The sequence below is a fragment of the Hypanus sabinus genome, chromosome 10 (genome assembly GCF_030144855.1).
Source record: "Hypanus sabinus isolate sHypSab1 chromosome 10, sHypSab1.hap1, whole genome shotgun sequence".
NCBI classification, from domain to species: Eukaryota; Metazoa; Chordata; class Chondrichthyes; order Myliobatiformes; family Dasyatidae; genus Hypanus; species Hypanus sabinus.
Window position 1 is genome coordinate 69,252,806 of NC_082715.1, and position 15,117 is coordinate 69,267,922.

General features: G+C 43.4%; 1 protein-coding gene across 1 annotated transcript in view; it reads left to right on the forward strand.

Moving 5' to 3' along the window:
* The window catches only part of myom2b (myomesin 2b), a 116,875-nt gene that overhangs the window by 43,972 nt on the left and 57,786 nt on the right, over positions 1-15,117 (forward strand). Inside the window, exons 6-9 of the mRNA XM_059982038.1 lie at positions 6,221-6,309; positions 6,394-6,444; positions 7,800-7,964; positions 13,491-13,652. Of these exons, the coding sequence (XP_059838021.1) occupies positions 6,221-6,309; positions 6,394-6,444; positions 7,800-7,964; positions 13,491-13,652 (467 nt within the window). The remainder of the gene's footprint in view (positions 1-6,220; positions 6,310-6,393; positions 6,445-7,799; positions 7,965-13,490; positions 13,653-15,117) is intronic.

Below are 15,117 nucleotides of genomic sequence, written 5' to 3' on the forward strand. Positions count from 1 at the left end.
GAGAAGACAGCAAAAAATGGAAAAACAAGAAGCCTCCTGAAATGTGTGACATCTGACCTGTGTTACATGTGTGAATTAGTGTTCTAATTTGAATACGCCCAGTATTCCTGAATCCGCTCTACCCATTCTTTCATCTTCGATAAACACATTCACATCGATCAGCTGCAATTTCTCCCCCCCCCCCCTGCCCCCCTTCAGAGAATGGAATGCCTGCCAAGATAGGAATGCAGCTCACTCCCTTTGGATTCTATGGGTGGGGACTGTTTCAGATTCTTGCTGTCAGGGTTGAAGTATACAGCAAATGGATGAGTTGATTAGCCTGAGCCTCAATTTGGTTCATTTCCTAGACTACAGACACAGGAAAATTGGCAGCAGGGAAATTCGTGTGCATATTCTGTGATTTGTCTCCTTGGACAATGATGCGATTCTCACATTGTTCATTTATGGCAGATTTAAACAGATGATGTCATCTGCTTTCCACATTTATACTGTGTCCACACCAGTGACAGCTGGTCTCACTAAAATGCTGAGCTGACTGTGACTGGATCTCCACTCTTCCCCAGCAGATTAAGTTTACTTGGCTAACACCTTGTTACCAAGGGCATGTTAAGATAGTGATATGAGATCTTTCTAATTCTGTTACATGGTCCTCAAAATATCTGGTACATAGCTTTTTATAACAACTCATCTGAAAGTAGTGTTACTGCCTCTCATATACCTAATATAATTCTTAAATTAAATTCTTACGGATGTTAAGATAAAGATTTCTGGAAAATAATCAGCCTGCCAATGTTGCAATCTGTTATTTGTATAGGTAATTCAGAACTTTACTGAAGAAGACCAGCTCCATCAGCGGAGTCATAAAACCACACATCGCGGAAAAAGGTCCTTTGGCCCACCTGGTCATGCTGACCAAGTTGCCCATCTCATTTGCTTGCATTTGGCCCGTATCTCTCTAAACCTTACCTGCCCATCTATCTGTCCAAGTGTCTTTTAAATATTGTTATTGTAGCTGCCTTAATTACTACTTCTTGCACAGCAGGAGAAAATCTGCAGAAGCTGGAAATCCAAAGCGGCACACTCAAAATACTGGAGGAACTCAGCAGGCAAGGCAGCATCTATGGAAAGGAATAAACAGTCAATGTTTCAGGGCAAGACCGCCTATCAGGACTTTTGATGATGACTTTTGACTATTCTCCATAACTTCCACCACATCCAATGGGATCCCACTACCAAGCACATCTTTCCCTCCCCCCCCCCTTTTTGCTTTCCACAGGGATCGTTACCTATGTGACTCCCTTGTCCATTCATCCCCCCCATCCCTTCCCACCGATCTCCCTCCTGGCACTTATCCTTGCAAGCAGAACAAGTGCTACACCTGCCCTTACACTTCCTCCCTCACCACCATTCAGGACCCCAGACAGTCCTTCCAGGTGAGGCCACACTTCACCTGTGAGTCGGCTGGTGTGGTATACTGTGTCTGGTGCTCACGGTGTGGCCTTTTATATATTGGTGAGAGCTGACGTAGACTGGGAGACTGTTTCGCTGAACATCTACAGTCTGTCCACCAGAGAAAGCACAATCTCCCAGTGGCCACACATTTTAATTCCATGCCCCATTCCCATTCTGATATGTCTATCCATGGCCTCCTGTACTGTCAACATGAAACCACACTCAGGTTGGAGGAACAACACCTTATATACCAGCTGGGTAGCCTCTAACCTGATGGCATGAACATTGACTTCTCTAACTTCTGTTAATGCCCCTCCTTCCCTTCTTACCCCCATCCCTGATATATTTAGTTTTTTTTCCTCCTTTATTTTCTCTCTGCCCATCTCCATCTCCCTCTGGTGCTCCCCTCCCCCTTCTTTCTCCCTAGGCCTCCCATCCCATGATCTTTTCCCTCTCCAGCTCTGTATCCCTTTTGCCAATCACCTTTCCAGCTCTCAGCTTCACCCCAGCCCCTCCGGTCTTCTCCTTTCATTTTGCATTTTCCCTTCCCCCACCTACTTTCAAATCTCTCACTACCTTTCCTTTCAGTTAGTCCTGACGAAGGGTCTTGGCCTGAAACGTTGACAGTGTTTCTCCCTATAGATGCTGCCTGGCCTGCTGTGTTCCACCAGCATTTTGTGTGTGTTGTTTTGATGAAGGGTCTCCTTTCCAAGAATGGTGCCTGACCTCCTGAGTTCCTCCAGCATCTTGTGTTGACTTCTAGCAGCTCATTCCATATAGACACATGCTACCGTGTGAATAAATTGCCCCCAACTTCCCCTTTAAATCTTTCCCTTCTCACCGTAAGCCCATGTCCTCTTTGTGAATGTTGCAGTCCTCAGAAAGTATGGCACAAATATAGCACGTATGGCATGGTGGGGATTCCCAAGATAAAGGAATATTGCTAGTCCTTCTTCTGAAGGTAAAGCAGCAGCAGCATGCAACAATTCTCAATGATTATATTTGGATCAGCTTCTTGTCTCCATCAGATTTCCGAATGGACCATGAACACTACACTGATGTCTTTTGCTCTCTTTTTGCACTACTAATTCTATATATTATTTTATTGTTATTTATCACATCCCACCACCTGCAGCCCTTCTCCACCTCCACCCATCACCTCTGTAATGATTCCCAACCTTCACCCTTCCTACCTCTATCTGCCTATCACCCTCCTCACTTGGATCCTGCCAATTCACCTGCCAACTCTTGCTCCAGCTCTTCTCCTTACCTCTTTACACTCACTATCTCCCCTCTGTTTAGGCACAGTGAGAACGGTTATAGGGGCAGTGTTTTGTTCTGTGTGTGAGATGTGGGAAATCTGGGAGACCTTCAGTCTCCCAGATAAACACCTGCCCCAGGCACCCCGAACTGCAGCTCAGCCAAGAATGTGTTAAGGAACTGGTGCTGCAGCTCGATGGTGTACATATGATGGGAGCTACAGGGAAGTAGTCACCCCAAAGTTGCAGAAGGCAGTTGACTAGGGGCTTTGAGGAGAAGGAAGGGAAATGGGCAGCCAGTGGAGAGTTGTGGGCAGGTTTGCTGGAGCTGTTTGGAAGGGTTTAAACTAATTTGGTGGGGGTGGAAACTGGAGTGATAGGGCTGAGGATGCGATAGTGGTTTTATAAACAGAGGCAGTGTGTAGTGAGACTCCTAGCAAGGATAGGCTGATGATAGAGCAAAATTGCAGTCAATTGGATGAGTTTCAATGTAAAAGGGGGACAAGTTTGAAAAGCATAATGAATACAAGTCCAAAGGTGTTATATTTGAATATATGCAGTATACGGAATAAGTTAGATAAACTTGTAGCACAATTACAGATTTGCGTGTATGATGTTGTGGGCATCAGTGAATTATAGCTAAAAGAACATTCTAGCTGTGATCTTAATATCCAAGGATACACATTGTATCAAAAGGACAGGCAAGTAGGCAGAATGGATGGAAAAACCTCTGTTGGTTAAAAAAAAATGTAATCAAATCATCAGAAAGAGGATTGGCAGGTGTAGTATTGTTCTGGATAGAGCTAAGAAACTGCAAAAGACCCTGAAGGGAGTTATCTACAGATCCTGAAAGATGTGATCTACAAATTACAATGGGAGATTGAAAATGATTGTCAAAAGGGCAATATTATGACTGTCATGGGGGATTTCAATACGCAGGTATGATTGGGAAAATCAGGTTGATTCTGAATACAAAGAGGGGTAATTTGTAGAATGCCTACATGATGGCTGTTTCGAACAGCTTATAGTTGAGTCAACTAGGGGATCTGTTTTTCTGGATTGGCTGTTGTGCAATGAATCATAATTCATTGAAAAATTTAAGGTAAAAGAATCGGCAGGGGCCAGCAATCATATTTTGATAGAATTCGCCCTGTAATTTGAGAAGGAGAAGCTAAAGTCAGATGTATTAGTATTACAGTGGAGTAAAGGGAACTACAGGGGCATGATAGAAAAGCTGGCCAAAATTGCTTTGAAGTAAACACCAGCAGGGATGATGGCAGAGCAGCAATGGTTGGATTTTCTGGGAGCAATTCAGAAAGAGCAGGACAGAGGCATCCCAAGGAAGAAGTAGTATTCTGAAGGCAAGATGATGCAACCATGGCTCACAAGAGAAATCAAGGAAATGGCATATGATAAAGCAAAAAATACTGGAAAGTGAGAGGATTGGGAAGCTTTTAAAAACCAACAGAATGCAAGAAAAAATTCATAAAGAAGGAAAAGATAAAATATGAAAGTAAACTTACTTTCATATTAAAGAGGATACCAAAAGTTTCTTCAGATTTATGAAGCATAAAAGAAACATGATGCTGGAGAAGTAGTAATGGGGGCCAAGGAAATGGTAGATGACCTGAATAAGTATTTTGCATCAGTCTTCACTGTAAAAGACACTAGCAGTATGGTGGAAGTTCAAGAGTGTTGGGGGCAGAAGTGAGTGCAGTTGCTATCACTGGGGAGAAGGTGCTTTGGAAACTGAAAGGTCTGAAGGTAGTTAAGTCCCCTGTACCAGATAGTGTACACCCCAGTGTTCTGAAAATGGTGGCTGAAGAGATTGTGGAGATGTTAGTAATTATCTTTCAAGAATCAGTGGAGTGTAGCATGGTTCAAGAGTACTGGAAAATTGCAAATATCACCCAGTTAGTCTGACCTCAATGGTTGGGAAGATGTTGGAGTTGATTATTAAAGAGGTGGTTTTAGGGTATTTGGAGGCACATGATAAAAGAGGCCAAAATCAGCATGGTTTCCTTGAGGGAAAATCTTGCCTGAGGTATTCTTTAAAGAAATAACAAGCAGGTTAGACAAAGGAGAATCAGTGGATGTTGTGTACTTGGATTTTCAGAAGGCCTCTGACACATGAGGCCGATTAACAATCTGTAAACCCATGGTATTACAGAAAAGATACTAGCATGGAGAGAGTATTGGCAGATTAGCAGGTGCTAAAGAATGAGAATAAAAGGAGCCTTTTCTGATTGGCTGCCAGTGACTAGTGGTGACACATTGGAGTCTGTATTGGAACAATTTCTTTTTATGTTGTATGTCGATGATTTGCATGATGGAATTGAGGGCTTTATGGTCAAATTTGCAGATGATACGAAGATTGCTGGAGGGGCAGGTAGTGTTGAGCAAGCAGAGAGGCTACAGAAGGACTTAGATGGATTAGGAGAATGGGCAAAGAAGTGGCAGATGAATGCAATGTTGGACAGTGTATGGTCATTCTCTTCGGTAGAAGAAATAAAAATGTTAACTACTTTCTAAATGGTGAGAAATTCAAATATCTGAGGTGCAAAGGAACTTAGGAGTCCTCATACTGGATTCTCTAAAGATTAATTTGCAGGTTGAGTCAGTGGTGAGGAAGGCAAATGAGATATCCACATTCATTTCAAGAGGACTAGAGTATAAAAGCAAATATATAATGTTGGGGCTATATAAGGCACTGTTGAGGGCTCACTTGGAGTATTGTGAACAGTTTTGGGCCGCTTATCTAAGAAAGCAAGGTTTGACATTGAAGAGGGTTCAAAGGAGGTTATTTGAAATGAATCAACTATTGAAACGCTTATAATTTGAGACATGTTTGATAGTTCTCGGCCTGTACTCACTGGAATTCAGAAGAATGAGGGAGTTCTCATTGAAACCTTTTGAATATTGAAAGGCTTAGATAGAGTGGATGTGGAGAGGATCCACCTAAGGTGGGCGAATCTAGGACCAGAGAGTACAGCATCAGAATAGAAGGATATCCATTTAGAACCAAGATGAGGAGGAATTTCTTTAACTAGGGGGTGGTGAATCTGTGAAACTCTTTGCTACAGGTGGCTATGGAGGCCAAGTCATTAGGTATATTTAAAGCAAAGGTTGATAGATTCTTAATTAGTCAGGGAATGAAGGGGAGTAGGCAGGAGACCGGGGCTGAGAGGGAAACAGTTCAGCCATGATGAAATGGCAGAGCAGACTCAATGCGCCAAATGCCGTAATTCCACTCCTATTTCTTATGGTCTCGTGGTCTCTATCTTTCAGTCCTGATGAAGGGTCTCAAACCAAAACATCAACTGTCCACTTCCTTCTGTATATGATGCTTGACCAGCTGTGTTCCACTAGCAGTTTCTACCAGTGAAGGAATTAACATAGGGCTCTCTCCCTTTCCTGTACTCCCTGGAACTTCTTCACATAGCAGCTCGTGCAATGGTGACACCAGCCTTGGTGTGCAGTAGTTAATTCCAGATTGCTTCTCTTTACAGATGCTCGACAAACGACACAGCGCAGTACACGGCTGTGGCCTTCAACATCCACGGGGAGGCTTCGTCCTCTGCTGCCGTCATTGTCAAACGTGAGTTAGCCCGTTCGGATTAACTTTCAGGTCCAGGATGTGTGTGCTGCTTAAAGCGACCACTGAATTGTTGTCTTCCTGTAGGATTCCGAGGCGATGAAGAACCTTACCACTCGGTCCTGCTGCCAGTGAAACGTGAGTAGATCCCAGTCAATGCATCTGTTACAATGTGAACTCTGGCAAATTCCGCACTGATTGTGGCCATAGTCAGCACCTGGCATGAAGATCTGGTCAGCTTCTATCCTCCTTCATTTCTAGAAGACTCAGATCTCTCTTGAAAGGCCTAGATAGAGGGGACTTGCAGAGAACTTTTCCTCTAGAGGAGTCTCGGACACGAAGCATAGCCTCAGAATGGAGGAATATCCTTTTAGAACTGAGATGAGAAAGAAATTCTTTAGCTAGAGATCTGTAAATCTGTGAAATTCATTGCCACAGACAGATGTGGAGGCTAAGTTATTGGGTATATTTAAAGTGGAGGTTAATAGATACTTGAGTAATAAGGGCAACAAAGGTTATGAAGAAATGGAGGAGAATGGGGTTGAGGGGGGATAATAAATCAGCCATGATGGAATAATGGAGCAGGCTCAGTGAGCCAAATGGCCCAATTCTGCTCCTATGTATTATGAGCAAGTAGTCTTACAGTCTGCGTAATGTTCCCTCAATGTGACTGTAAGATATCACAGATTCACATCTCTCTGGCTAAAGAAATTGCTCCTCATCTCTGTTCTGAATGGATGTCCCTCTATTCTTAGTGAATGTGTGAAGGTAAGTAGATAGAGGAATTCCTGTGCTTCAGAGTAGTTGGTATTTGTTCATCATTGTCACATGTATTGAGGTATCTTTGAAAGTCTTTTGTTTATGTGCCATCCAGTCAGATAATTCTGTACGCGAGGACTTCATCCATCAGCAACAAGAATTTGAGAGAGGAAACTCTGGCTCACACTGACTATCTGTGTATCCTCGATCACCAAGTGAGAGCAAGCTGCACCTTATGGCCCACCTGCACGGCACGTTCTCTGTGTCTGTACTCTGCATTCTGTTTCCCTTTTGTGTCAATCAGTGCTACACATAAAAATTACTAAAGGTACAAGATAAATAAATAGTCATTTTAGTGTTTTGCTCTGTACTGCTGCCACAAAACAACAAATTCCACAACATACCCTCAGTGGCAACTTTATTAGGTTTTTCTGTACTCCAGCTTGTTAATCAGCCAGTCATGTGGCAGCAACTTAATGCATACAAGCTTGCAGATGTGGTCAAGATGTTCAGTTGTTGTTCAGAGCAGACATAAGAATGGGGAAGAAATGTGAAATAGTTGTTTTGACTGTAGAACAGTTGTTGGTGCCATATGGGGTAGTCTGAGTTTCTCAGAAGCTGATGACCACCTGGGATTTTTCTGCACAGTATACAGAGTTTACAGAGAATGATGTGAGAAACAAACACCTGGCGAGCAGCAGCTCTGCTAACACGCTGTTTCTCTCTCCCAACAGTTCCACTGTTGTCACCCCCTACTTTCACACAGATAGACATCCAGTACAGTGAGAAGTTTGGGGTGAGCTTCGGAACTGAAGGGGAGACAATGATCCTGACCTGCCGAATGATCCTGACTCCGAACATCCACCGACTCCAACCGGAAGCCATTTGGTACAGGGATGGTAAGTGAATGTTCCTGGCGTTCTGCGAGAATCGGGAAGGGAGTCTGTTTTAAACTGGTTGGATAAATGAGAGGTTTTCCTTGCCCAGTCCACTCTCGGAGGAGATTCCTACTCTACTTACAGTTTTCCTTGTTTCCTGATTCTTTAATGACCTCTTTAAGAACACACACAGAGCATACAACAGTCCAGCACCGGAATAAGCCCTTCTGTCTGCGATGTTGAGCTGAACGAATTTAATTAGTAATCAAGTGACTGACTAACCCAATCCCTCCATTTCCTGCATATTCATGTGCCTGTCGAAGAGCAGGCAGCATCCATTATTGAGGACCCCCTTGGACATGCCCCCTTCTCATTGCTGCTATAGAGTAGGATGTAGAGAAACCTGAATACGTACTCTGTGTTTCAGGGACAGCTTCTACCCCTCCGCCATCAGATTTCTGAATGGACAGATAACTAACCCATGAACACTGCCTCACTATTTTTAATCTCTTTTTTCACCACTTATTTAATATATTGTAAATTATAGTATCTGTATGTATTGCACTGTACTGCTGTCACAAAGCATCAAATTTCATGACACATGTCAGTGATATTAAACCTGATTTTGAACGCCACACTTAACCTCCTTAATGCCGGGGTCTCTATCGTTAACCTCCAGCGTGTTGTGATTGGCTCCTGATTCCAGCATCTGCAGTCTCTTGTATCTTTGCTTAAGTGAGAACAATCCAGTTGTCACTCCCTGACCCTTTCCCTGTGGCACTTAGGGATTTTCTCTTCAAATTTTCCATCAAAATCACATATCAATATTTACAAAACTCTAGCTCAGCCACATCTGGAATATTGCATACAATTCTGAGACACCCCTTGATAGGAAGGATGTTGAAGCTTTGGAAAGCGTGCAGAAGAGGTTTACCAGGATGTTGCCTGGATTGGAGAACACATTCTATAATTAGAGGCTGGACTAACTAACTTGGCTTGTTTTCTCTGGAGCAGTGGAGGCTCATGGGAGATCTGATAGAGGCTTATAAATTCATGAGGCATAGGCATAGTAGATAGACAATATCTTTTTCCCAGGGTCGAAGCATTTAGTACCAGAGGGCATGCATTTAAAGTGAGTTGAGATAGTTTCAAAGGAGATGTGAGAGGCAAGTTTTGTTTTTTACACAGAGTGTGGTGGGTGCCTGGAGTGGTGGTAGAGGGAATTTTAAGAGATATTTAGATAGGCACGTGAATGCGAGGAAAATGAATCAATATAGACATTGTGTAGGCAGAAAGATTAGTTTAGTTGACCATTTGAATACTAATTTAATTGTTTAGCACAACATTGTAGGCCGAGGGGCCTTTTCCCATGCTGTACTATTCTGTGTTCCACATTCTCCATTCCAAAGGTGAGGACCTCACTCTTTGGGTCTTTCCCACAACCCTGGGACTATTCCTGTAAATAATTTCCAAATCACCTCCAAAGCCTTGCTGAATCCTGATGCCACTACTGAACAGAATTGTCCAGCTGCAGCATGTTAAACACATTGTCCTTTCTTTTGTCCCGAACGATTCTCCTTATAATGGCCAGAAGATTAGTCATCTACATCAACTAATCCGATGAGAATGTACAAGGTATAGTTGGTAAATTTGTAGATGACACTAAAACAGCGAAGAAGGTTATCAAAAATTACACAGGGATTTCGATCAGCTGGGTAAGGGGGCTGAGGAACGGCAAATGCTTTCAATTTGAAAAAGGGTGAGGTGTTGCATTTTGAAAAGATTTATCAGGGTAGGACATTCACAGTGTGTAGTAGGACACCGCGGAGTGTTGTGAAACAGGCAGACCTAGAAGTACAAGTGCATGGTTCACTGAAAGTGGTGTCACAGGTCGACACTGTTTGCTACCCTGACCTTTATCAGTGTGGGCACTGAGTACAAGAGTTGGGGTGTTATGTTGTCACTGTGTAAGGCATTGTTGAGGCGATACTTGGAATACTATGCACAGTTTGGGTCATCCTATTGTAGGAAAAACATTGTCAAGCTGGAGAAGGTGCAAAGAAGATATGCAAGAATGTTGTTGGTACTCAAGGACCTGAGTTCTAGGGAGAGGATGGACAGGCTAGGAGTTTATTCCTTGGAACACTGGAGACAGAGTGGTGACCTCATAGAGATGGATTAAATCATGAGGGGCAGAGGAATGACAGTCTTTTTCCCAGGGTTGTGGAATCAAGAACGAGAGGGTACAGGTTTGAAATGAGAGGAGAAAGATTTAAAGTTTCCTGAGGGGTATCTTCTTCACCCAGAGGGTGGTGAGTATATGGAACAGAAGAAGTAGTTCAGGCAGGTACATTAGCATTTAGAAGACACTTGGACAGGAAGATGGATAGGAAAGGTTTAAAGGGATGTGGGCCCAACACAGGAAAATGGGACTAGATAAGATGGGAGTTTTGGTTAGTATAGATCAGTTGGGCCAAAGGGCCAGTGTTCATGCTGTGTGACTCTGTGAATCCCCTCACCTTCCAAATTGAACCACCAACACTGCCCCACCATTGAAACTTTGAACACCAAAGCATGTGAACCTCTTGGAGGTTTTCCTGAGAAGTGTAATGCGTTTGATTTTTATATCATTCTCATGTGCATCCACAAGCAATATGATTTACCATCAAAACCTGTGGTTTTCACTTCAGGAAGAGACCATTCTTCTCAAACATGATCACACCCTGGGGAAGCAAATTCTCTCTGGATAGATCTGTTGAAACTCAAACCGTAGCACAGAAACCCTGGGACAGACTGGTAGCCCTGTTAGCCAGTGCCTTCCAATTCAGATTCAGGTTTAGTTACCACATTGTCAGATCCCAGTAATTTTCAATCCCTGGGTTCTTTAGGAGTTCAGGAATGAGTGAGAAACTTTGATTCATTGATTATCTGCAAATGTTTATTTTAAAGTATAAACAAAGATACACAGCGTTTGAAATGAAGTGAGAAGCAAAGCAGAGATTAAAGAAATTCAATAAAAAGATGACGCCTTTGAAAAATCTGTCAGCTTTATAATTGAAGTAACAGAGGATTCCTGAGATAACAGAACCCACTCGAAAGGTTATATAATTAAAACATTCTTTTACATGTAGATAATGTGTTAACAGCCAATGAGAAAGGTATATGTAACTGGTATACCACCTTCTGCCAGTAAATGGGGACCACCACACACTGAAAAATATGAGTTTGTTAAAAATTCAATTGTTAAAAATACTAATTATGGTTTCTTTTTACTGACATGATGAAAACTATGATTTTAGTCTTACATTAATTTAACTAATATAATTTAAAAAAAATCAATCCCAGCAACATGTACTTTGAAACATGCAGTTGCAAGGTGTCATTTGCATTAATAACCAACGCAACCTGAGGATGGACCAGGGACAGTGGCCACACATTCCAGCACCAATATAGCATGCCCACCGTGTTCAGCAGAAAAATACAAGCAGCAAAACAACAGCAGCAAAAGAAGCCCCTTTTTCAGCCTCCCATCCACCCACCCCCTCACACACACGTACAGTCCTCCAACCCCAGGACAGGCCGCCTCCAGTCTTTGATACTTACAGAGGGCATTTTTTCTCATGTTCCTTCTGTGCTCTGCTGCTAAAAGCTCACTTTCATGGCATTTATACCCTGTGTATATGTGCCCATGACAATAAACCAGAACTTGAACTTTAAAAGCCACTACTTCTATCTACACCAGGCATGGGCAAACTACGGCCCGCGGGCCATATGCGGCCCGTTAAGCTTTTTAATCCGGCCCGCAGAACTTGATGAAATTATATTAATAAACCTTGTTAACGTTTTTTCCCCACAATTCTGGCGTTTTCCCAACAGATGACGCACTCTATATACATTTGTGGCGACCCATTTCCTGGCACATCCGAACCGGCTCACAATTAGCCAGCGTTCCGGCTAAGGGAGGTAGCCTGCGGGGATTTGCGAGCACAGAGCTTTGGAGCCTCTGCGCCACGGGGGGCAGGTTGAGGGAGGCATAAAAGTGAGGCTGGGGATTTCGAATAAAGTTTTTTTCTTCGACTGCAGTTACCAACTCCGTGTCGTAATTTTAGCGCTGCATGTAGCACACCGCTACACATTGACCTTTGTTGAGGTGCAGCGTATTACTCTACATTTGCGCTTTACTCTTTGTTCGGCTTGACCTATTTGTGTGAACAGGCATTCAGTGTCATGAACATCAACAAAGCCAGCCACAGATCCAAGTTAACTGACCAACACCTCAGATCCATCCTGAGAATCGCCACAACAAAACTAAATCCAGACTTTGATGCGCTGGCTAAAAAGGGAGACCAACAACACTGTTCCCACTGAAATTAAAAATAAGTTTCTTCATTGTGTAATGTAAAAAATGCATTTGAAAATATTTTTTTCAATAAGCCTTACATGTTACATGTCATTTCTGTTAAGTGATGGACATGAGTAGTGCTCAGGTGCACGTACGTTCTCAAAATAAAAAATGCGCTCCAGATCAAATGACGCGCTCCGCAGACTGGCGCGCTGTCACTGTTCTGTCTTTGTGCTGGTCGTTGTTGAGTTTTGGCACAGGGGACAATTGAATAAGAAGGACCAGGACAAGTAGACCTGCATCTCCTACCGTTTTTGAAATAAAGACAGTCAGGAGGAGAGTGATGATGATAATATCTTGAAGGATAACAGAATTTTCAGTGCTTTAAAATAATAACTGTTACTATTAAAAAAAGCTGTATTTTATTCATTTAATTTTCAGTGTTTTAAAAGTCATTTCAATAAATAGCTAAATACCATGGGACTTCAAAGACAGATATTTTGTTGTAATGCATGTGTTCATTTTCAATTGAAATTAAAGCACATGTTTTCTACATATCCCATGATATTTTATTTTCTCTTATGAGGTGTATTACCAAAACACTCCGTCCATCTGCTCCTGGTCCGGCTCCCCTGTCAAATCTTAGAACCCTTTGTGGCCCTCAAGTCAAAAAGTTTGCCCACCTCTGATCTACACGGTGTCCATGGCTATTACTGACATCTACTGGCGAGATGCTGAACTGCTGGACACTGGTTTTTAATTTCAGTAGCATTTACTTAACATACAAGTTTCTGTTGACGAATTGTACTCATGGACTAGGTATCTATTGTTTTGAGTTTTGTTGTAGAAAATTATAACAGTTGATAAATATATTTAGGATTGAGTCTTGATGGCAGATGGTTGACATCCTGACCATTAAGTCTTGAAACGAATGTCCAAATAAAGACCACATTTACTCATGCCAGCTTTGATAAAGAGAGTTAGGAATGCTTTATCTTACTGACTGTATTATAATCGGGAGTTTGTGCAGTGTGCTGAGTGGCACTGAACTATTCTAGAAACGACCTGATTTCCACTTGCATGGAAGTGAAAGTTCCAGTTTTTTCTCTGGTGAATAATTGACCTGCAGTCCTGAGTTTCAGACTTAGGGTTGGTTTTGATTGACCATGCTCTCTTACATTTATTCTCCCTGTGATCCTTTGTAGATGTTGAGATAAAGAAGTCGAAGTGGGCCTCGATGCAGTATGCAGACGGCACTGCCATCCTCACCCTGCCTCACCTGAATAAAGATGACGAGGGCCTGTACACCTTGCGCCTGATTACCAGGGGCGGCATTTCCCAGCACAGTGCCTACCTGTTTGTGAGAGGTAAGAAATCCAACCTTGCTTGTGATGAATACTTACCCAGCCCCTTACAAATGGTTCTAGAATATTATATATAGAACAGTACAGGCCCCTCAACCCATGATGTTCTGCTGACACTTCAAGTTACTCTAAGGTCAGTCTACGCCAGAGTAGCATAGCACTTAGTGCAACACTATTACAGCTTGGAACGTTGGAGTTGGGAATTCAATTCCGCTGTCCTCTGTAAGCCAGTTTGTTTGCTCCTTCCCATCTGCATATGGCTTTCCTCTGGGTGCTCCAGCTTCCTTCTGCAGTCCAAATCTCACACCTGTTAGGTTAATAGGCCATTGTAAATTGTCCTGTTCTTGGGGGGTTAATGGGAGGTGAGGCTTGTTGGGCCAGAATGGACTGTTCTGTGTTGTATTTGTAAATAAAATAAATAAATATACCCTCCAGTATAGCCATCCAGTTTTCCGTCATCCTCGTCCCTCAGTTTTCCGTCATCCTCGTCCCTCAGTTTTCCGTCATCCTCGTCCCTCAGTTTTCCGTCATCCTCGTCCCTCAGTTTTCCGTCCTCCTCCTCCCTCAGTTTTCCGTCATCCTCCTCCCTCAGTTTTCCGTCATCCTCCTCCCTCAGTTTTCTGTCCTCCTCCTCCCTCAGTTTTCCGTCCTCCTCCTCCCTCAGTTTTCCGTCATCCTCCTCCCTCAGTTTTCTGTCATCCTCGTCCCTCAGTTTTCTGTCCTCCTCCTCCCTCAGTTTTCCGTCCTCCTCCTCCCTCAGTTTTCCGTCCTCCTCCTCCCTCAGTTTTCCGTCATCCTCCTCCCTCAGTTCTCCGTCATCCTCCTCCCTCAGTTTTCCGTCATCCTCGTCCCTCAGTTTTCTGTCCTCCTCCTCCCTCAGTTTTCCGTCATCCTCGTCCCTCAGTTTTCCGTCATCCTCGTCCCTCTGTTTTCCGTCATCCTCGTCCCTCAGTTTTCCGTCATCCTCGTCCCTCAGTTTTCCGTCATCCTCGTCCCTCAGTTTTCCGTCCTCCTCCTCCCTCAGTTTTCCGTCATCCTCGTCCCTCAGTTTTCTGTCCTCCTCCTCCCTCAGTTTTCTGTCATCCTCGTCCCTCAGTTTTCTGTCCTCCTCCTCCCTCAGTTTTCCGTCATCCTCGTCCCTCAGTTTTCCGTCATCCTCGTCCCTCTGTTTTCCGTCATCCTCGTCCCTCAGTTTTCCGTCATCCTCGTCCCTCAGTTTTCCGTCATCCTCGTCCCTCAGTTTTCCGTCATCCTCCTCCCTCAGTTTTCCGTCATCCTCGTCCCTCAGTTTTCCATCATCCTCGTCCCCCAGTTTTCCGTCCTCCTCGTCCCTCAGTTTTCTGTCCTCCTCGTCCCTCAGTTTTCTTTCCAAATCTCAGTAAGACACAGGTGAAGAAACTCATTTGCTCCTTCCAATTCGAAGATCTCAACTGTGTGAGACGAGTGCACTCCGTTGTCCCTGAGGTCA